The 23662-nt window shown below is 40.3% G+C and overlaps 1 protein-coding gene across 2 annotated transcripts in view; it reads right to left on the reverse strand.

The window, feature by feature from the left end:
• STK32B (serine/threonine kinase 32B) overlaps positions 1-23662 on the reverse strand; it is a 158298-nt gene that overhangs the window by 33176 nt on the left and 101460 nt on the right. For both annotated transcript variants that reach the window (XM_058803490.1, XM_058803491.1), the window contains 2 exons: positions 17208-17245; positions 9928-10017 (listed from right to left, as the gene is read on the reverse strand). In XM_058803490.1, the coding sequence (XP_058659473.1) occupies positions 9928-10017; positions 17208-17245 (128 nt within the window). The remainder of the gene's footprint in view (positions 1-9927; positions 10018-17207; positions 17246-23662) is intronic.

Here is a 23662-nt window from a genome sequence, read left to right on the forward strand (position 1 = left end):
TAACTCTTTCTCACCTCTAGATGACACAGCTTCCCCGGGCATGCTATATCTTCATGTGTATTTTAGCTCTTATTTGTGTGCTGCTGGTGTGCAGGCACATCCTACAGGTGTGCATTGTATCACATAGGTGGTGAGAGCATAAGAAGGATTCTTTTTGTTACTTTAGTGGATCAATGCACCTAAATTGCACATCAGGCACCAAACTTACATTTTGAATATCACCACAGGAACCTTGTAGTGAAGGTTTGCTTGACTTAGCCCCATTTGTTATGGTTTTTGCCCACTGTGCCTAGATGATGTACAATATCTCATTACAGAAAATAGCCTTTTGGCATTTTTACTGAACTATGCAGGTATAATGCTGGTTTCACTATTTCTTTTATAGCTTTAACATTTTATTAATGAGACACATCACTATCTGATTTCTGTGAGATAGAGGTGAAAGTACTTTATTGATGTAACCTATGACATTGACAGAATGGTGCAGCTGTTTTGCTAATTTAGTGACAGAGCTATTGACTTTTATTTTATTTTATTGTTCTAAAATTCTCAAGGTCATCTCATCCTACATTATGCAGATCTGCAGCAAGTACTTTATTTTGCCCTGGAGTTTTAAAGCTGTTTTCTCACCTTAAGCTGTTGGCATTCTGAGGACAGAATCTGAGCAGTTAAGGTCCTGATTTTTAAAGCCTCTTTTTGCCCACTTCAACAGCATTATTTTCAGTCCAGCTGGAATGCCTCTCTGCATTCCATTAGCTCCAGTGAAATGGTTGTAAACACTCTCTTTCCATGGTGGGGGCACTGGCAGAGGGTGCAATATGATTTGCAGTATCCTACACTCAGGTTTTTTCTCAGGGTGAAATCTCAACCATGTTGAAGCCAAAAGACCTTTCTCTAGTTTGACAAGGCTGTTGAATACCCATTTCACACTTAGCTTGTGCTTAATGTGTCTAAAAGTCATTTTGAACTGAGACATTAGGTGCGAACAGAGGGTTCCAGGCTGTGTGCAGACTGCTGGAGTTTGCCTGCTCATTCAGAAACAGAGCATGATCTTACAGATAGACAGCAGACCCTCCAAGTCATGGAATTAACCAAGCTCTGAAGAACTAGAGCCACGAAATACAGGACATAATATTAGATTTTTCTGTAAGAAATAACTATGCCTGGGGAACCAATTCAGAGTGCAAACTGGTTAGGATAAAAGCAAATAAAAACTCTATAAGGAAAGATTAAATTCTGCATTGATTTTCTTTTACACCGTTGCTTTAATATCTGTAATCTTTTAAAATTTGAACTTGATTCCAGGATCAGCTTGGACAGCCATCCTGTAGCCTGCTCTGGGTAGATTCTTCCAGAGGATGATCAAATTTGAGTTTGCCAGCTTGGAGCAAAGGCAACAGCTCTGCTATATATGCCTGTTGTGAACATATCCTCTATTGATAACAGATATAGGATGAGAAGAATACTTCATCTTTTATCCCATAGGCAGAAGTATTCTGCCTTCAAGAGTTTGTGTGAACAAGTGTGAGAGTACCTGCAAGAACAAGAGTTTCATATCTTTTCCTCTAGAAGTTTCCACTAAGCAAAGGCTTTTCAGGAAAATAAATGGGTTTAATATTGGGTGTGATCCTGCAGTTTGTTGTGGCCAAGAGCTGTAGTTGCAATCACACACACTTGGGGGAAAGGCAGCTGATGTTTGCATGGCAGGAGCTCAACTGTTAAACAGTGAGGGTAAGTCAAGTAATAGCAAAGTGTGATCTGACACCTTTCATGCAACTTTTTGAAAATGACAAAGAAACACCATTTAAATATCAATGCCATTCCAAGATGGGACACCTGGACTAAGTTTAACAGAGCAAAGAAAATCAGGAATGTCTCTGTCTTATATAATAACAAGTAATTGCACATATTAACTTTGGCAACTAGCCAAGCTAGAAGTCCTTCTATTGTTTCTTTGCCACATCTATGTTTTTCTGTTAATAATACACTTTCATTATTTTACTGTTTACCTGCTTTGCTTTCTTGAAAAGTTATATAAATAATCCACATTTGTAATGTATTGTGTGCTTCAGTGCATTTCTTGGTTGTTCCCAATAAAAATTTCCAGTCAATACTTTTTTCCAATTGATAAATTGAAATAAATCCTCTTCAGGCATGTATCTTCTGATGCTTTTGCACTGTATCTTTTTAATAATGCCATACTACTGCAGAGTGTAGGAAGTAAATAAATGGTTATTTCTCTCTAAAACGAAACCATACTAGAGGACAACCTATGAAACCTATGAACAAATTGAATGTGAGAGCAAATCTAGTGGGTCTGCATCCATCTCAGAAGCAATGGCATACTGAGATATCCTCACTCCTGTTCTGTAGTTTTGTGCAAAAGGGAGTAATTTCTGACAAATCCATTCATGTATTTAATTATCCACTGGAATTTTCATACCAGTCATATGATCTGCAATGTGAATTATGTAGATGATGCATCTCATATTGCATACATATTTTCCTAGGGATCTGCAATAAAAATAAAGTTATAAAAAAGGAAATTTTATGTAGCTGGTTGGTAATTATCTACCTTTATTTGTGGAAAGATATTAGTATCTAATAATGTGATTCACAAGCTTGAAATACATTAGAATATCAATGTAAATGCAAATAATGCTAAAAAAATTTTTCACTCTTTATTCCTATTGTAAAAGTCCATTTTGTACAAAGATTAAAATGTTTTAAGTAGGGTTTCTGAAAATCTGCTGAGTATTCATTGGTATCACAACTTCATAAATTGAAAGTGGTCTAGGTCTGTGAAATTCAGACTATTTTTAATTTGATGCTCAAAGGTGAGTTTGAAAATGCTGTCCATGATAGAATGATCAATTTGAGGTCTATCTCTTGGTTGGCCAAAAGAAAAGCTGCTGTTATTTCTGATGGAGCATCTACAGACTAACAAATCAGTCTCTTTAAGCCATAACTTGTAAGTCGGTCTTGCAAGAGGGATTACTGTAAGGAGCTGACTGTCACTGAAAAGCTAAATATTGCCAATGACTTCTGGTCATCACTTCCTGCACAATGCCCTGTGCCAGTTATGTAATCAATATGAGAAACTGAAAATGAAACAAACAAACAGAAAACCCAAGTGTTTTTGTTTTTTGTTTGTTTGTTTGTTTGTTTTAAGTGATCCTGTTCAGGTGGATATGTCCAAAACATTTCTTAAGAATGAAATCCCTGACACTGCTCATCCAGTTGTTGAGCTACAGCTCTCTGATGTCTATTTCCAGATCAGCAGAGACTCTGCATGTCAGTGAGGGGAATCAGAGGTTTGTGGCTCACTGGGGGTGTTGCAAAGCAACACACTCTGGTGTAGCCATTGCAAAAAACCATATTTCAGTGGTGTGGGTCTTACTGCAGTGCCTGAGATTTCAGATTATGAAAATACATTCCAGAGTCATTAACTGAGATTCAGAGTAATATCACACTGCCAGTTATCACTCTCCTTCCACATCTTAGTCCCTGATCTTGGGGAAAAAATTGTGTGTATTGATGTATGTCCATTGATATATGCCCATTGATATATGCCCAAATTGATATGTGCCCATGTATACAATACACACAGCATAAGCAATATTTTGATTGACTAGCACAGGACAAGCTGTTAAAAGGTTGGATGTTTACATCTAACAAACTTGTGAATGATGATGTATAGAACACATTTATAGTTTCACCTTGTTGAATCAGGCTTAAGGCATGACAGATTGAGCTGAATAAAAAATGAACTTGATTTTTGGAATAATATTCCAAGAACCTTGAACTGAGATGTTTCAGTGAAATATTAATTGCTTTCACAGCACTGTGATGATAATGTAATTTTCACTTTCCCCTGAGAAGTAAATTCAGGGGTCAGTAATTTTTCTGGATCATGGTTTAAATGAAAAACAGAAATCAAACTACAATAATAACCAGTGATCTTCTATCCAGAGTAGAAGCTGTTTCAAGAGCAAAATGGAAGAAAACAATTTCCCTCTCCCTGAATAGAAATGTGGATTTGGTAAACTATCAATTTAGCTCCTAGTGTTTACTTCTTATGTGCTAAAAAGGTCTAAATTATAGTGGTCAGCCTTCTGACTCAGAGCTTTAGACTAGCCAGCTGCTAACTTCTATTTTATAAGGCAAAATGCTGCTTAAAGCCTGGGCATGCTGGGATGGCAATTTTCTAGCATGAGATTTTTACTTGTTACAGCCATGTAACTGATTTTGCAACATTATTCACATTATACACCTCAATAGTTTTAATACTCATACTTAATGAAATTATTCAATCAAAGTAAATAATTTAGATACCATTACCTGAAAACAGACATGGCATTTAGAATGCCTTATTAGTTTTCCATATGGCTATATAACCTCTCCTGCCCTTATTCAGCCTCTATCCTCACACAACCCCCTGCTTTACTCAACCACTGAACAGAGCTCACTTCTTGACCTTGCACAGAGAAGCCCTTGGTGGCTGAACATCTGGATCAGCCCCAGAGAAACAACCTTGAGCTGCTGCCCCTGCTGAAAGAAAGCCCAGCAGCAAAGAGCAAGTCATGTTCTCCCATTATTGAACATGAAATTGTACACAAGCACCTTTGTTACTCCATACAAAAAGCTCACAGTGGCTGCAGGGCCAGTTTTTCTAGCAATTTTTAGAAGGGGTTTTGTCCAAAAGTATCCATTTGGTGTTTGGAAGATTGTTTCAGAGTATAGCCAGCAGCTGTTCTGCCCAGTACTGAAATTAGTGGGTCTGCGTAATGGGATTTTCAGGACAGACTGTACCTGACACACCAGAAGGGCTGTTCCATGCTCCTGCATCACATTCTCCCAGCAGGTTAGAAAATATCTTTGCACCAGTTTTTGCATGCAAAAACCTGGGGGTTAACCAGGAGTTAAACAGGGGGCAGAAGGGCCCTGCTGGGCATTTTCCACCTCTGCTCCGCTCAGATCTGCCTGCAGAGCTCCACAGCACACCAGGCCCTTTTAGGCTGGCAATGAATAAACAAACAAACAAATTAACAAAAAAAAAAAACCCAAACCAAAACTACCTCTTGAACTCTGAGTGAGGTAATTATTAACTGAAATAGTAAAAAAATTATTATATTAGTAGTTCTGTTGGAAGATCTTAAAGGATCATAGCAGGTCAGAGAGCACAAGGAGGTGAAGAGCAGCTGGGGGTAATAGGTAATAACTTCTTTCCTCCTGGGGTTCCTCATCTGCTTATGTTCCTACTCATTAGTGTCAGAGTGGAACCAAAACCTGACTATGTTTAATCACACATGTTTACATGTGTGTAAACATCACAGGGTTTAAGGGATTAAATGTTGATGTGTGTTTAATCCCCTCAGCCACATAGCTCCTAGCACGAGCTGAAAATCCCATCAGTGTGGGGAATATTTATTTCAGCACCTCAGAGTCTCACACAGCCACTCTTAGTTCTTGCTACTCAGAACAAAGAGAAGCCTCCCTTGTCATACTGACATCATGAGATCTCCCTGGGATCAGAAGGTCAGGTAATGATCTCACCAGAGAAACTCTGCAGACAGGCAGTCAAACCCCCTGTAGGATAAAAGTAGGATTTTTAAAAACCTAAACACTGCCTTAACTGCATTCAAAATGCAATGCGCTGAAAAACAGTATTTAATTTCAGAGCACTGTTTATTATGAGTTCAAGAAAGACCAAAGAATGATGACTTTTGAAAACTCAACTCAAAATTTTCCCTGCTATATTTTAAGCATCCGAGAAACAAATTTAGTTCAACGGGATAATTTTTTCCATGTGAAAGGTTTATACCAGGACATCCACTGGCTTTCCTCTGAGTACAATTGTACACCTACAGAGGATTAATTAATAAATATGGATGACTCAGACATTTTAGAAGTTCAGTGAACCAGTGTAAATCCACAATACTTTGGTAATCTCAGGCATACAGTCATTCTTCACCATGACAGCAGCCTATGAAAGGAGCTGTGAAAACCTGAGATAACAGGCCTGTGAGATAGGAATGGGGTAGCTGAAACCTTTCACATAATTTATGACTGATTTTATTGACTTTGGATTTTTGTCAGGTGTATTTGTGTAATAAAATGTATTTTATTGGTTCAATTTCAGGTTAAGTCACAGTGCATCATTTGAATATCCTCAGTCTCTGGCTGTGAAAAACATCAAAGGCTCTACCTAGTCCCCCCCAAACCCTCCTACCACTAAATCAAAAGTTCCCCCCCCCCCAAAAAAAAAAAGAAAACAAAAAAACCCCCAAAAACAAAAACAAAAAAAAAAGCAACAACAGCAACAAAACCATACAAAACCCACACATTTTAAAAAAACCCAAAACAAAGAACCTTAAGCCCCTCCAAAATATAACTTGTGAATGGAAAGGTTTTGCAACACAGAAATCATACACAGATCTATAGAAATTGAGCATTCCAAAATATTTCAATAAGGAAAAAGCATATGCTGTAAGACTCAAACACACATAAATTTGCCAGAGTGAGGAATAAAAGAAAGGTGGCATCTGTCATGTTTTCTAGATGTGTTTTACTGTTTAACTTTTGGGTTCTGAGCACTCTATTGCAGGATAGAGGGCCATCACTGCAGATGGGTGCCCAGCACAGAGCATATTTGAGACACACAGATATTTCTTGCACCCTTGTTCACAAGGGAGAAATTGAAGAAATTTCCTTTTATTTGGTTTTTGGGGGTTTTTTTCACTCGTAAAGATGGAACAGTGTTGAAAGTAGCAAGGCCTTACAGAGGTGCTTCCAGCCAGCAAACACATAATTCCCTTTCTCACAGAGGCCAGAGTAAAATCCCTCTGCAGGCAGAAGGAGTCCCAGCTGCACAGAGCAGCCCGTGCAACAGGGACCACGTCCTGCCTGCCCTGGCTCTCCTGCCCCACATCCCCTGCACAATGGAGGGATCCTCCACAGTGCTTGAGGTGCTTTGCTGGCAGCAGCTGTGCCTGCCTAAAGCCAGCCTGGTCCCAAAGGACATTTTGCATTGCTTGCCAGGGCAGGATGACAGCCTGAAACTCTACAAGTTTACAAAAAGCTCTTCCTACAACAAAGTTCTTCCTATAGCAAAGGGTGTGACAACACCCTCAGTCACAGGCATTGTAAAAGGTTTGAGCCGTGAATTTGAGAAGGTAAAATCAGGCACAGGTGGCACAGAGGTTTCCCAAATCAGCAGAGGGCACACATTGCCTTCCACAGTCCCAACCACCTGAAAACACAAGACAAACTCGGAGGACCCCCAAACTCTAAGAAGTTGAACTCATTTCAGCTTTTCAGGTCACTGGCTTTGAGAGGAATATCACTGGCCGGGACTGCTTGGAACATGCCTTGAGCTGTTTTATTTTCCAGCATCAGTCTCATTACATGGTTATGACAATGGGAAGATGCTATCAGCTCACATCCCAGGCAGCAGACCAAGAACTTTATGTTACAACTTACTTTATAAGCTGTTTAACCAATCACACAAAGCAAAAGCACATTGACAGTAGGTCTATCCAACCACTATAAGCACATACCTTTGGTTAAAATAATGCCTGCTTATTTTGAATACAGTATCTGCTTCTAAGCTTTAAAACACAATGGACAAAGCTCCATTATTAAGTTTAAAACTTCCTAATATCTTGCTAGATAAACTTTTCCATAGCTTGGAGAGTTATTCTAGACAAGCATTAATACAGAGACCATTGTTCTATTTGTCCTTGCTTTTCTACTTTTTAAATAATTTTTCTGCTGACCTATCTCATGGCTGCTGCTTAGCTCTAATCCCAGTTCTGCTGTCTCTGATGTCTGCCTTTTGCAACTTTCCCAAAACTTTCTGATATTATGGATTCCCACAAGGCAAGGCTGCAGAAGCAGTAGAAGCAGCTGGAAATGCCCTGCATTTTCTTGTCCTGCACTGCCTTGTCCTGCACTGCCTTGTCCTGCATTGCCTTGTCCTGCATTTTCTTGCCCTGCACTGCCTTGTTCTGCATTGCCAGCCTGCTGGCCTTGCTCCTTTCACACATACTGCTGTCCCAGTCTTTGTTCCTATGTGGGGTGGGCATTTCACTTGTCTGAATGAATGGGCTGGGAAGGGGTAACATGTAAACTGACAGTTTCTAGAGAAACACTCTGGTTCAGGTACAGTGCATTCTGCATAAACTTTTAATAAGTAGGGAAATAGGCAAGGAACATTTCAGGCTGAAATATTTGGGGCTAATGTGAAGTGGGATTAAGCAAAGAGTTTGGGGCTAAAAGGTTGATGTGAAGTGAGATTAAGCAAAGGCTGCAGGAGCTGACTCACACCATGCTTAGCATTACAAGATAGTCATCTTAATCAGAACAGCTAGGGCATTTTTATAACACAATATCAATTCACTCAGTTTTTTTCCTGGAAACCATTTTTATTTTGTCATGCTGCATGTGAACAAATCTCTCCCTAGCAATTCCTCAGCCTATTTCAATCAGATTTCAAAGAAAAATGGAGGCTTTAGAGATAAAGTTTTTCTGTTTATTTCCTTAAATTTCCCATAGCAAGAAGTGAGAAATCCTGTGAGTGCCTCTGCTAAGGGAAAGGCTGGAGAGTCCCCTCATATCTGATTAAACACAACAGGCTCCGCATGAAAGTAAGACTTTATAAAACTTCAAGAGGGGGAAATAGCTTTCATCACATCTCATACTGTCATCATTGTGAAAATCAGCATAGCATAAGGCATGTCTTATAGAAACTGCTAAGTTTCCTTGGTTCTGGTGCTCAGCAGGTACCATGCTTGAAGTTACTTTGTCTTGTTACACCAAGGTTAAATTGTGGTTTGAATTCCTGGTAATAGAAGCTTGCCAGCAACCATAAAGCCAACTTCCCTAATACAGTTTTGTTTTTTTCTATTTGTCTCATAGTCTAAACATCTCAGGAGAAGCCACACGGAAAGTGGTACTGCCTTACAATCAGAAGTCACTGCAAACTGAAAATTCCTTGTAGAATTGCACTGAAGTTAGAATTCCTCACAAAGTAAAAGATATAAACTAAAGGAGGAAAGCAGCACCAATGAATGTCTGACCATATCTGTCACACACTTAATATTTGGTTTGTTGAAGCTTTGGTGTCCAAACTGTGCAACAGAGAATCCTTACCCATCACTTTTCATCTGAAACAGAGGATTTTTACAGCTCTTAAAGCTTTTCTGTCTTCTTACAGCTCCAAATAAATGCAAGGGTGACTCTTTTGGCTCTTTCTGAATGGTAAAGACTGCAACTGGGGCTTTTGCAGCATCTTTACATTTCCAGGAGGTGAGGAAGGTGCAATGAAGAGAAAGTAAGTTGGTGGATGGTGTGATAGCCTTCATAAAGGAAAGGAGAGAATATTTTGGTACTGTTTCTTCTTGTGAGGTTGATGGATATGGTGGAGATCTGATGAGTGGGGAGGAGGCTTCAGGAGTGAAACAACTACGTGAGCTGAGGTGAGTTTAGACCAGATCCATCAGTGTGAAAAGGTAAAATCTTTTCCATCTCCCATCTTTCCCTTGACCTCCTAATGCTCTGTATGTCATGCACATTTCACCTAAGCAGATATACCATATATTCTTGTGGTGCAAATATATCATATATTCTTGTCTCAAGGTGTGGGGATTTACAGAAAGTAATACACAAATTCTCCTGAATTTGAATTCACAAAACCTAACAGAAACTGACTAGAAGAGTGTAGAGATCAAGCTCCTGTATAAAAGAACATCCAAACAACATCCTTCATCTCTGAAGATTTTCACTGTTGACGCACATATATACTGTCAAAAAAAGAAGTTGATCACATCTATTTTATGCTTTTACAACTTGAAATCCTTTTTCTATATCATTAGTAAGACTTAATATGCAACTTTTCTTACATTTTTAAATGTATTGAGAACTTACCCATGTAGGGTTTTGTGCCAGCCATAGAAGAAGCTTTTTCTGAGCCTTTCACTATGGTTGCTACATTAAAGTCAGTGATATGAACGTGTCCTACAATTACCAAAGTAAAAACAGAAGTTAAAATAGCACATCATACAAATATTCCTCACTTTATCAAACATTTAAGGAATAATGGAAAAAACCATGATTTGAAAGATATGTTACATTAATAGAAACTTAATATTGAATGTTATTCTGAACTAGGAAAAACAATTTGGAAGCACAGTGATGGAATAGTTTTCTTGTCACCCACTCCCTGTCTGTGCTCCTGAACTGTTTTTGCTGATCACCCCTGAATCTTCTCATGCAATGAATAAAGATAAGAAATGGCCCACAAGAACCCATTGAAGCTGGGTTTAGCAAGTTTAACTTGAAGTTTAGCAAGTCCAAGTGTAGGGTACTGGATGGGGGCAATCTCAGACCTGAGCACACATTGGGAGGTATGGTAACTCATTGAGGGCAGCCCTGGGGGGAAGAACTGGGGGTTTCTGGTGGATGAAAACCTGGAAATGCCCCAGCAGTGTGCATTTGCAGAAGGCTGACCCTCTCCTGGACTGCATCAAAGGAGGCACAGCTGTAAAAGCGAAGGGAGACGACCCATCCTTTGATCAGCATCGAACTTCCATTTATTGATCCAACATGCACATTTTATAACCGTGTTAATTAAGTTCATACATATTGCAAAACCCGAGCTCATCATTGGTTACAGATTACACACCAACCCCTCCTTTTATTTTCAATACCTGTGGTTTGTTATTGAGACCAAGGCTTGTTTTTCTCATCCTGTTATGAACGGTTCTCAAGGCCTCTATGTTTGTCACTCTGCTTTCCCATAACTATCCAAGAACAAGATATTTACTTGTTATTAAAAAACAAGGCCTGAGAATTCTGCTGTTTACAGAAACATGCCTGAGAATTTTGTTGTTTACAGGAACAGGCTTGAGAATTTGCTGCTTACAGCTGCCTTTTACTTTTCAATCAGCCGTATATGATTATGGCATGTCTGAACAAAACTCTATAAGCCATGTCTGAGCAAAATTCTCCGACACACAGCCAGCAGGCTGAGGGAGGTGATTTCTCTCTCTCTGCCCTTGAGAGACCCCTCTGGAGGGTGGTGAGACACTGGCCCAGGTTGCCCAGGGGGTTGTGGATGCCCATCCCTGGCAGTGTTCAGGCCAGGCTGGACTGGGCTCTGAGCCCTGGTATGATTGAAGGTGCTCCTGCCCACAGCAGGAGGGTTGGAACATGATGATCTTGAAGGTCCCTTCCAACCAGAACTATTCTGTTATTCTGTAATTCTCCTTGTCTTCTCAGAAGTAACATGCAGAGGCAGATGTGAAGCTGGGTGTGAAATTTGCCTCATCCCCAGCTACAGTCATCCCTCACATCTCAGGTACTTGTGACACTGCCTGCAATTGCATCCACTACAGGTCACCATCAGCCTTTTTTGAGTCTTCTCAAGGAAAAGAGGGAGAGGAGAAAACAAATGGCATTTTTATCACACAATAAGTATAATATTAGATCCACAGTAACAGAAGATGTGCATATAACAGGAGCAGATCCCAAATCATCACTTATTTGACAGCAGGTTGCAAGATGAACAGTAAGTGGCAGAAGTCAGCCTGAGAATGTGCTGCCTGACCAGCCAGACATGATTCAAATTGCACTAATGAGGCTGAATGGCCCAAACCTTCTATTACTCCTTTCCTGGGATAGTTTATGATAAGCATGGGTTCAATAGCTCCACCACTGTGAAGTAATAGCTGTTAATCCTGGTTTGTTATATGCAGGTAAACTGAATAGAAATCCAGCTTGAAAATATGTAAAGCTTTAATTTGACAAGTCTTCTGTTAGGTTTTGCATCTTTGCTCAAGGACTGGTGTTGTGGAGTGATGCAGATGCCATCCTTGCTGTGATTACATCTGACAGTGCCATGGAGGACATGGAACTCCCTTCCCCATCTTAGCTCTGCACTCAGATCAGGATTAATATATCATGTGTTGAGATACACTTCTGAGTGACAAATTTGTGTGGGGTTTTTTTTATCAAGGTCTCAGTCTCATTCAATCCACAGAGTGGATCAGGCTTTGGGCATGTTAAGCAAGGGAGGTTTTTAATCATGTTTGCTGCCAGAGATGAGAAGAGTGTAACAATTGACTGATGGATTTTACCCTGGTGCCTGACGGAGGAAGAGCAGTCTCAACAAAATGTCATGCTGCTCCAACAATCTAACCCAGATCCTGCTCAAAGACCACAGGAAAGGTATCAGCCAACCTCTAACTGTGCAGCTGTGCATGTGTGAACTGAAATTCTCAGAGGACCCTAATTTGGTTAGATCTGAGCTGATTTTGAAGGGGGAAGTACTTCAGAAGGTACTTCCCACTGCTAAACTTTAAGCTGTTTCTCCAAATGAGAGACACAGTAGAACTCTTCAATGAAATGGTTTGCCCACTTCTCCACAATTTTTTTGAAAATCTTGCCTGGATTTTATTAACACTTTTTTCCTAAGATGCCCAGGCCAGGAAGCCCTCTACACATGGCAGAGAAAAAGTACGAGCCAAGGAAAGGCATCTCTTTATTCAAGGTGGGAAGTGTTAGGCTGCCATGACAAGAATCAGTGCTCACAGCCCAGCTTGACAAAGCAATTCCAAGGTGGTATCCTACTCCCTGCTGGCTGGAGTGTAGCATATTTGCAGTTTATTTCTGCCATCATAAAACACTGTGGCTGAAGGCTTCTTGAAAAATCATAACTGAAAAATAAATAAATCCACCTCATGGCAGTAGTTTAAAGCAATTCTATGTACACTTTAGAATGAAAGGTTGCAAGGATCTTGGTAGCCTAATATTATCTCTCTTTTTTTGACAGATAATAGAAATAGAAATATATATGAAGTTCTGCCACTTAAATGACAGCATTGCAAGTGTTTGCAAGTGATGCTCCATTGGAGTGCCAGTGTCACTGTCCATTGCAAAACATCTACTGCATCACATCCATTCAGACTGATCCAAACAGGTGATTTGCAATGAAAATTGCCTCTCCTGCAGTGCATTATTTTCTCTCCCTTTAATTAGATTTCGTGTAGCAAAATCAAAATAGCACACATGAAATGTTGTATTCATTTTGGGTTTTTTTGTTTAAAATGCCTTTTTGGAAGGTAAAGTATGGATCATGAAGGTAGATTCTGAACACCTCCTCTGCATCCTGCTACCCGTAGAGCAACAGGCAGCTCCTGTGCATGAGGCAGGGCAGAGTTTACTGCTGGAAAAGCTGCCCCTTTGCTTTTCCCCATCACTGAGCTGCTCCACCTACGGCAAGAGAGAGACAGAGAAAACATCTCCCCAGTAGGGAGACACTGAAAAAGCTGAGGGTCTTCTGCTGACAGGAGGGTGCTGAAGGAGTCTTTGAATATCTTCAGTCTGGTGATTGCAAGTTATTATTCATCAAATCCTAGAATTCTAGATGTTTGGGGTTTTTTGTTTTTGTTTTGGGTTTTTGGTTTTGGTTTTTTTTTTTTTTGTTTTTTGTTTTGGTTTTTTTTTAAGAATCTTTTAAAACATATTAAAGAAAACATTTTCTTTCTTAAAGGATGGTAAACTTCTACAATTTGTTGCTCCAGGGGATTGTAAAGGCCAATATCAGCTGCAGCTTCAAGAAGGCAGCTAACTCAGTAACAAGACTTTCTTCACATTCTAAATGGAATATGCAAAGATGCTCTAAAATTCTACCACAAAAAAATTGTGGGTGATAGGCAACACTGATGGCAAAGTGGCAAAAATCATGTTCCAGAAATGTTTCCTCTTATCACCAGTTGCAACAAAATGCTGGCCAAGGTCTTGGATCTGACCTAGCAGGGAGTCCTTGCTCAGTAAACCAAGCATGGATTTTGCTGAACGAAACCATGTTGGGGAAAGCTTGCCTGAGAGGTGTTCAAACCCTTACAGGCTCTTTGTAAACAGATTGTATTGATGGTGTGGTCACTTAGCAAAAGGCTAAGCCTGGATGCAAAAGTAGAGCCTGTAATTTCTGCAGAACCACCAGCAATGTTAATTTCAACGGTGCTACCAAAGAGCTGTAGGAATAATGTTATCATCTCTTGAAAAAGTCAGTTTATTACTCTGTTTACCACTGCTTGTTTTACTGCATTTAAGAAATTCTATGTCTCTTTGACATCATAGTTAATAGATCATGCAAACTTTTAAAGATATTTTTAATTTCTTTGATATTTAGACAAAAATACAACATGGACCAAACTTAGATTCCAGATCTAAGTGCTGTCACTTCAGTTATATTGTTCTAAAGCATTAAAATGAAGGGAATAGAAGAGGAACCAGAATTCTATCACTCAGAGAATTCTAAAATGCTTTTTTCTGTACAATACAGTTGTAATAGCTCCCATGAAACACGAGCCAGTCCCTTCAGCTGTCACTGGAATAATTCTATTTTAGATATATGTTAGCAGAACAGAGAATTACTACTAATATTAGAGATTAGTGTTAGTCATAAGAGGAAGAGCTTTCTGGTAAAGCTGAGAAAAAAAAACATTAAAAAGGAGCTTTATTGATTGAATTAATTTCCTTAGAGGGTCTGATTCTGGTTCAGAGAATGAACCCTTAAACCATCCCTACTTTCTCTCTCAGAGATTGGATGTGAATTCTCTCCAGGAGACCATGCAATCATCCCCTCACAGGGGCTGAACACCACTTTTAATGGCTGGTTATCCCATTCTCACATACCATTTTGCTTTTCAGGATCATCAAACATTTATTTCCACTGATGCATCAGAACATGTGATCAGCAGTGCTGAGATTTGGCTTTGATGAAAAGGATAGGGAAAAATTCAGGATTCATCTGCCAGAATGATTTTGAATAGGTTGTATATGTTTTTGTGTGATGGGTTTTTATTTTTTTTTCTTTTTAATTTGTAAATTAGATTGATTACTTTTAAGAAAAATCTTTTGTTTTCATTACTTGTGTACTCCTGAGGTATGTCCCCTAAGCCCTACAGATAAATTGCAGTGAAACTAGTTTTACTGAGCACAAATATCTATAATATGTATTCTTGGTATATGCTATGAAAGTTAGTCAATTTGACTGCTTGGAGATGTAAAGTAATGTGAATGGTGTAACCCTAAATTTTTATTTCAGCCAGAATAGGTTTCTTCAGTGAGGCCAAAGAAATCTGAGTCACTGAGACAAAGTCTCAGTCAGAAATGTTGTGCATATCCAATTACTTGATACTTTGTGTAAGCATAATTTGTTTAATGAACTGTAAGAAAGGCCTAGGGGTAAAGTCAAGCACATAGGAAACTGTTGTGCCATCTTAGAGGCCACAGGCTAAAATAAAGTTCCTTCCTGTACACCTGGTTAGGCTCATGTTAGGTGAATTTGTTACGCTTACTCTGCAGCCAAATATATTTGTGGTGCATAAATTCAGCATATTTTTCCATTGAGTGAAATCTGATGATTTTGTTAAAATGACATTGCTACGTTGCAGCTTAATCAGAGCTGTTAAAGACATCAAGAATAGCTTTCTTCTTGCAGAAGAGCTTCACTTCTGTAAGGTAAGCCCGAGGTAATTAGCATGGAACAGACACTGTCCACATTAGTGAGTTGAAGTGTATAGACCCTTTACAGGCTTAAGGGAATTCCTTCCCCAAATGTGTGAGAGCTCTTTGAACCTGTTTGAACCCATGAATTGATAAATTCTGCTGACCAAGACTGGTGTGCTTGTCTGGAGAGGTCTGTTCTTTCACCCCTTGTCTGCAGGTGTGCAATGAGGGAGCAGCACTCTGCTGCTCTGCAGAAGAGAGGCCATCCCCCCCAAAATTTCCAAGCTGCCTGCGGATAACTTTGTTGCTGAATAGTTTGTAATCACAAAAAATCCCCTTCATTTTGCATCAAGTGCTCACTCTGGTGTAGGTTCTTCTTTGTGATGCCTGAGTTCCCATAGGAAAGCTCTCACAAGAGAGTTTGTTTTTTAGCCACAAGAGGCTGGGTTTGTGCACTAATTGACCTTGATGAGGGGCAGGGAGAGATAAAGGTGACTGTGCTTCCAAGGCTGTCAATCAGAGATTTAACATACTCATACTCATTTTGTTTTGCTGTTGACATCTTTAATTTACCAGGACTTAAAGGCAAGATATTTCTATTTCATGCTTGTTTGCTGATACCAGAGTCTTGGGAACATTAGCACTTATGGGTCTGAAGCATTAAATTGCTGAAGTTCTAGATGGTTTAAAACTCCAGTATCACTTAGCTTTATTAGCTTTTGTGTTCCCAGGAACAAACATCATCTATGCTGAATGTTACTTTAATCAACTTTTACTTGTGTACCCAGCAGCTCTACAACAGATTTTGAAACATAATGCCATCATTGGCATAATTTCAATATTATATTTTCTCAGAGGTTTTCTGCTTTTAATCAGTTTTGGAAGTAAACTTTCCCACAGTAGCAAGCACACATCTCCTTTTTCTAGCTAGGCTTTTTCCTCTATGTATTTCTGTTCTAACTGATACAAGATCAGTGCCCTCTTTACCTACATTTCTCATGTTTTCCCTATAAACTGTTGCAAGAAGATATATGACATTTTAACTAAATACTTCTTGGAGATAGTATATGTTTAAATTTTAAGTTTAAAAGAATCAGCTGCTTTTCTTTCATACCATATCTTTTATTTTTACGAACCTGGAATTAGTAGTAAAAGTTCAAAGCTATTTATTCTTGTCTATTCCTTTTTATGCTATTTAAGCCAGAGCTATATGTGTGGAGAGAAACTTTGCAGTCAAATTTCCAAAATCCCTATCTAGATTCTAGAAAGATAATTTTAGAAATCCACATGAGAAATAATTTGCTATGTAGAATTTCTTAGCCCTTCAGAAGTTCTAAAAGAGAAGATAAAGTACTTGGTACTGTTCTATTGGTAAGCACCTTAAAAGGGGTTATGATGATCCACATAATCCTGTTAATAAAATACAAATTTCTTTTTACTAAATGTCCTTGCTTATCTCAATTCGTATTGAATTCCTTTGAATTCAGACCTTGAAAATTTCTGATCTGCATGTTTCTTTGGCAATGGGAGGGAAAACTACAAAATCTACAAGGTGGTCTGGGGGAGTTTTTTGAGAAAGCCCAGATTTAGGTAGGAATTCAACATTGGAGGTTGATTTACGAAGTGTGTCATGAGCATGCCACTGAGATCTCAGGAATTAGAGATTTTGAGGGAAAGCAATACTCACTTACCATGTTCATCCAGCAGTATATTGTCAGGTTTGATGTCCCTGGAAAATAAGGAAAGGAAAACATTACATTTTGTACCCAAAGAAAATCTGCAATTTTAAAGTTTTCCCCATTTGGGTGTGAGGACTAAATCACTTAAATCATTACAAACCCAATGAAAACTATATAATACATAAAGGCAAATTATTTTTATCTACATATTTTTGCTTCCCTGAGAAAACATGCATACTAAAGAGTCTCTCTGGGTTTCCATTTATTGTAGTTTTGTTTTCATATGTTTAGCATTGACATGGGTCTGGTTTTTAAGACTGTGTGCTTTGTTCTTTATAGCAGCAGTAAAATGAGAAGGCAGACTTGCATCTAGAAGGTGCCCGATTGCTTCAGGGACTCCACATTTGACAGAAATAATTTAATTGGAAGCATAGGTGGTTTACCCCGTCTGCCAGACCCTGCTAATCTGCCATGCATCCTCACTCACACACAGCAGAGCCCTGTGATCTGTCTTGTGCTAATTGAGTATGTCCAGCAGCACTGCTGTCACTCCCAGATCCCCACTTGGCTGTCTGTGACCAAATACCATGCTGGGGAAAGGAGCATGTATAAGGGAAAGTGGAGATTGTGACAGGCTAAAGCATCAGCTCAACTCTGCCATTCTTGGCACAAGAGAACAATATGCCCTAGAGAGTTGCACTTTCACGATTATTTTCTGTTCACCCAAATTCATGCTGCTGTGAGGAGGGATGGAAACAACTTTTCCCCACCACTTTCAGGCATTCCCTTTCTCTTTCCTTGGCCCAGAATTACTGCCACTGGTGTGGAGCTGCTCAGGGAAAATTCATGTCCTGGCTTTGTTGGCCAGAATGGCCCTCGTGAGGCTCAGCTGGGGCTGGGTGAGCCTGATGGGACAGTGCTGGGTGGCACTGCCTCGTCACTGGCACTTGGGGTGAGCCCGATGGGACAGTGCTGGGTGGCACTGCCTCGTCACTGGCAGCCAGCACTTCATGCAGGTTTGAAACCCTTTGTTCTCAGTGAGGCATTGCCAGAGTGGCAGAGCAACAGCTGAGCAACTTGAGCAACAGTTTTGGCCCTTGGGCTGAACTTTCCACTTAACCTCAAAAGGCAAGGAACCGTAAATTGGCAAAATAAGCTGTTGAATGTCTGCAAATGGACTGCAAACACTCCCACCTCTGTAATCTCTTTTAGATAAGAGATGGCTTGATTATTCCAATTTAAACATTTCTTAGGAAAGTTTTTTCCCCAATGTGCCCATAAATGAAATAATCAAAAAAGTGAAGTGTCACAAAAGGAAAATGTGTTGCACCATATTTTTTTTTTCTAAATATAAAGTAGAAGGACTTCTAAAGTCAACATTACACAGGAATAAGATAGCAAAAGCAATTACAATATATTTATTGATTGCATGATATGAACTCAGACATCATCTAAGTTTCACATCTTTATTGACAGAAGAAGGAAACCTACACTTTCCTTAGCATTCTGGATTCCATGCTTTCTAGCCCTTGCTGAGATTCATATGAAATCATGAAGTATTGTAAAATTATTTTTATAATTTGTGTAGTGGAAGCTGAGGAAACAGTATGAATAAGAAATTAGTTTGAATATTCTCTGCATATTTGTAAATAATGTAGAATGCATATATATATGCATATATAAGTCTGTGTAAGGAACAGGATCTCATTATGAAGAACTATCTGGCATGGAAATTTAAAGTTATACCAATATTTCAGTGTGAAATACTGGCTACATATAATTGTCTGATTCAGCAGCAGTTCTGGCTATTTGTGTAATAAAAAGAACATCAGTCCTAGAGCCTATTTCACCCAAAATCTTCCAGACTCTGAGTTCTCTTTCCTTTCCCCTGTAATCACTTGGCATATCATTTGCAAGACTATAATATTTCCTTCCCTGATTTCATATGGGTGAAGTTGTGAGAAAAACTGTAGGGATAAATATATTTGTTTATATTATGAAACATGTCTGTGTTTTGTTTAAAATTGGAATTTTGTATTTTGTTGAATTTGGTTAAATTAGCATAGGAGGTCCTATGCAATTCTAGATGTAATGTTTTATCTAATCTCTCAAGTGATGAGAGGGTTTTTGAAGGAGTTACTGCTCAGATGCTTTCTATATTTTCCAGTGGCAATTTTGTCTTTGGTTTCTGATAACAGTTTTGTGATAAGAGCTGGAATTGTGATTTCCTGTTGAATAGTCTTTGTGGTTGATTCATGACTTGAAAATACAGCAATAACTTTCCATGGAAGTAAGTAAGTAAGTAAGTAATAGTTTTGACAGCTGAATTGAATATTTTAAACTTTGCCTTCCCAAATTTTAGCAAGCACAAACTGACTCTGCACTTCTCATGTGGGTAAAAAGATTGGAGTCATACACATGTACATTTGGGTCTTCTTGTGGCTTCCTGAAATCAGTGATACATTCAACAGCACTCCAAACTCTTTTCCCCAGTTTAAGAAAATGAAGAATTAGAATTGTACAGTGATTAGCATTTCACAGAATCACAGAATCACAGAAGTTCAAGACTGGAAGAGACCTATAAGATCATCAAGTCCAGTCCACCAAGAACAAAACTGATCAAAAGGATAAATTCATCTTTATGAGCTACTGCCATGTGTATGACAATACAGCACCCAAAGATTGCTCATTACAGGACAGTGCCTTTTTTGTCATTTTTTTTAAAGAAGATCAGTTCAAACAATATGAATATCTGCTATGGTATTTCATCATTAAACAGTCTATACATTTTTATAGCCACCAGAAAAGACATTGACAAATCCACTTGACAACTGTATGTATCATCAAATATATTCTTCATTCAGTTGGTGTCCGTAATGTTCAGAAAGTTCAGTGGTAAAATTAGATCCGTGCTTACCCTTCCATGACTAATTCAGGCAGAGGCTGATACTTGATACAGATGTGCACAAACCACAAAGCCTTTCCCACCTGAGGGATGTTCCTCACTGTTGGCTTTGCTCATTTTGCTCAGGGGCAGGCTGTAACTGGGGGCAGGCACCACAGGGCGTATGGCCTTGCACACAGCAGCACAACCCCTCACTCCCTGAGGCAACCTGCTGGACTCACAGCCCTGCCTCAGACCTCAAACAGGGTATTTTAAACTGGTCTAACAGCGAGTGAAAGTCCTGGGCTATTTTAAGCCAGAAGGTAAACAAGTTTATTAAGTCAGACACTGCTGCTCTGGGGTCACGCTGGGAGATGCGTGAGGTGCGCCGATTCACGAGGCGGGTGAGGACAAGCACAGGGTCACTGTGCACACAGAGTGTCACCATGCACACACAGAGTGTCACCGTGCACACAGAGTGTCACCATGTACACAGTGTCACGGTGCACACACAGAGTGTCACCATGCACACACAGAGTGCCACCCTGCACACAGACTGCCACCATGCACACAGCGTCACCATGCACACACAGTGTCACCATGCGCACAGTGTCACCATGCACACAGGGTGTCACCATGCACACAGAGTGTCCCTGCGTACACAGTGTCACCGTGCACACAGAGTGCCACTGTGCACACACAGTGTCAGTGCACACACAGAGTGTCACCATGCACACACAGTGTCACTGCGCACACAGTGTCACCATGTACACAGTGTCACCCTGCACACACAGAGTGTCACTGCGCACACAGAGTGAGTGTCACTGTGCACACAGAGTGTCACTGCGCACACAGAGTGTCACCATGTACACAGTGTCACCCTGCACACACAGAGTGTCACTGTGCACACAGAGTGTCACTGCGCACACAGTGTCACCATGTACACAGTGTCACCCTGCACACACAGAGTGTCACTGCGCACACAGAATGAGTGTCACTGTGCACACAGAGTGTCACTGCGCACACAGAGTGTCACCATGTACACAGTGTCACCCTGCACACACAGAGTGTCACTGTGCACACAGAGTGTCACTGCGCACACAGAGTGTCACCATGTACACAGTGTCACCCTGCACACACAGTGTCACGGTGCACACACAGTGTCACCATGCACACAGAGTGCCACCATGCACACAGAGTGCTACCATGCACACAGGGTCACCATGCACACAGAGTGTCACCATGCACACACAGTGTCACTATGCACACAGTGTCACCATGCACACACAGTGTCACCATGCATATAGGGTGTCACCATACACACAGAGTGTCACCATGCACACAGAGTGCCACCATGCACACACAGGGTGTCACTGCGCACACAGGGTGTCACCGCACACACAGAGTGCCACCATGCACACAGAGTGTCACTGCGCACACAGAGTGCCACCATGCACACAGAGTGTCACTGCGCACACAGAGTGTCACCATGCACACAGGGTGTCACCGCGCACACAGAGTGTCACCATGCACACAGAGTGTCACTGCGCACACAGAGTGCCACCATGCACACAGAGTGTCACTGCGCACACAGAGTGCCACCATGCACACAGAGTGTCACTGCGCACACAGAGTGTCACCATGCACACAGAGTGTCACTGCGCACACAGAGTGTCACCATGCACACACAGTGTCACCATGCACACAGAGTGTCACCCTGCACACAGTGTCACTGCGCACACACAGTGTCACCATGCACACAGAGTGTCACCATGCACACAGGGTGTCACCGCGCACACAGAGTGTCACCATGCACACACAGAGTGTCACTGCGCACGCAGAGTGTCACCATGCACACACAGGGTGTCACCCTGCACACAAAGTGTGCCTTCCAGCAGCTCCCTGCTGCGTGATTGGCCCCAGTTTGCAGCGAGCACCAAAAGCTCTGCTCTCCAGAGGCAGCTTGTTGAGAGCTCTAAAGAGTGCAGAGGAGCAGGGGCACTGCTCTGCCCTTGCACTGAGCACTGCCAGCTGGGAGCAGGGCACAGAAGGTTCAGTGGGGTCCAGGGAAAGACTTGGCAGGCCAGGTGCATCACAAGTTACTGGATGTATTCAGGACTGAGGTCTTCTGGACTCTGTTATATTTAATTTCTCTAGATAAATACTCTAATTAAATTCACTAAACCACTGTTTTAGTGAATTTAAAAGATAAATCCTCTTTAGTTAAGCAGTTTAAATTCAAACATACTGTGTAAGTGAAATTTTGGTTTGATTACACATCAATTTTCCTGAAAAAAATTCCCATTAGCAAGATGTTTAAACAGCAGGATGCGAAATGCAGCACCTTCACTTTAGGATTTCCCTGTTACACATATCCCTAGTTAAGAGAATTAATTGAAACACTCATTTCATAATCCAAGTACTTTGAACCAGCTCATAGGAGAAATTGAAGGACTTTTGCAAGGATCACATTCACCATAGCTTGGATTCAGACATGCCCTGGGCTTCTCTCTCACCATTCATCAAACAATGACCAGCAGAGCTATGGAAGCATCCTTGACACTGATCTCAAAAATACAACTTTGTCTGTCTGTATCACTACTACTCCAACTCCTTTTGTATGGAGAAATATCAGACCCACATAGAAATGAGAGTGGAGAAACCTTCAAAGTGTTTTGCTCAGTGACAGGACAAGGCATAAGTAACATCAAAACTGGCTCAAGAAACTCAAAGGTGCGAACAATATAGAAAAAAAGATAAAAATCCCACAATTTAATTGCCATTTCTTGATATTGCCCATGAAAGCGTTTCTAGATTTCTTCAATTGCCTTAGCTACAAATAGCAAAATAAAACTGCCTGAAGGATGGAAGTTGAGTTAGAAGATGCTGCATATAATTTCCAAGTAGGAAAGAATGATTAATAATCTACTTGTATCTTTTATAACATCTAGACTCTGTGTGCATCCCATGTGCTTGATGATTTTCTCTCTGCATGGAGTAAAACCATGCACATGGCTCAATTCATGTTCACTGAATCTGCTAGTCAGAATATCCTCCCTGGAAAGGCTCACAACGGTTATAAAGGACTTGGGTTCAAGAATCTGCAGTCTTAATTACCTTTTCCATCAGTTTCCTTTTGATGTTATGAAGTAGAAGTGGGTTTCTAAGTCAAGAGGTGGAGAAGTCATGCAGACTTCATCCTTGTTGGTTTTCAAGACCTGACTGGATAAATCCCAAATAACCTGTTCTGATCTGAAGGCTGACCCTGCTTTGGGAAAATCATTATGCCAGAGGTGTCTGGAGGTCTCTTCCACTCTGAATTAGTCTGAGTCTATGAAAAATAATGTATCCAAGTTCAAAGACTGTCTTACTTCTCCTCCTTTTGACTACTAGGAAGTTCATGAAAAATTGAAGAAAGCGGTGAGAAAACTGCATATGGGGAATTTAGTGAGTCTTTGATATAGTCCATAACAGCTGGCAGCTAGTGAGAGCTTTCACCTCTTAAATTCTATCATGGGGCTTGAATGCTCATGAAGAAAATGGTAGGAATAAATAGCCTATCTTCATCCTGAAATGAGGTTAA

Source organism: Ammospiza caudacuta, chromosome 4, assembly GCF_027887145.1.
Source record: "Ammospiza caudacuta isolate bAmmCau1 chromosome 4, bAmmCau1.pri, whole genome shotgun sequence".
In the NCBI taxonomy this organism is placed as follows: domain Eukaryota; kingdom Metazoa; phylum Chordata; class Aves; order Passeriformes; family Passerellidae; genus Ammospiza; species Ammospiza caudacuta.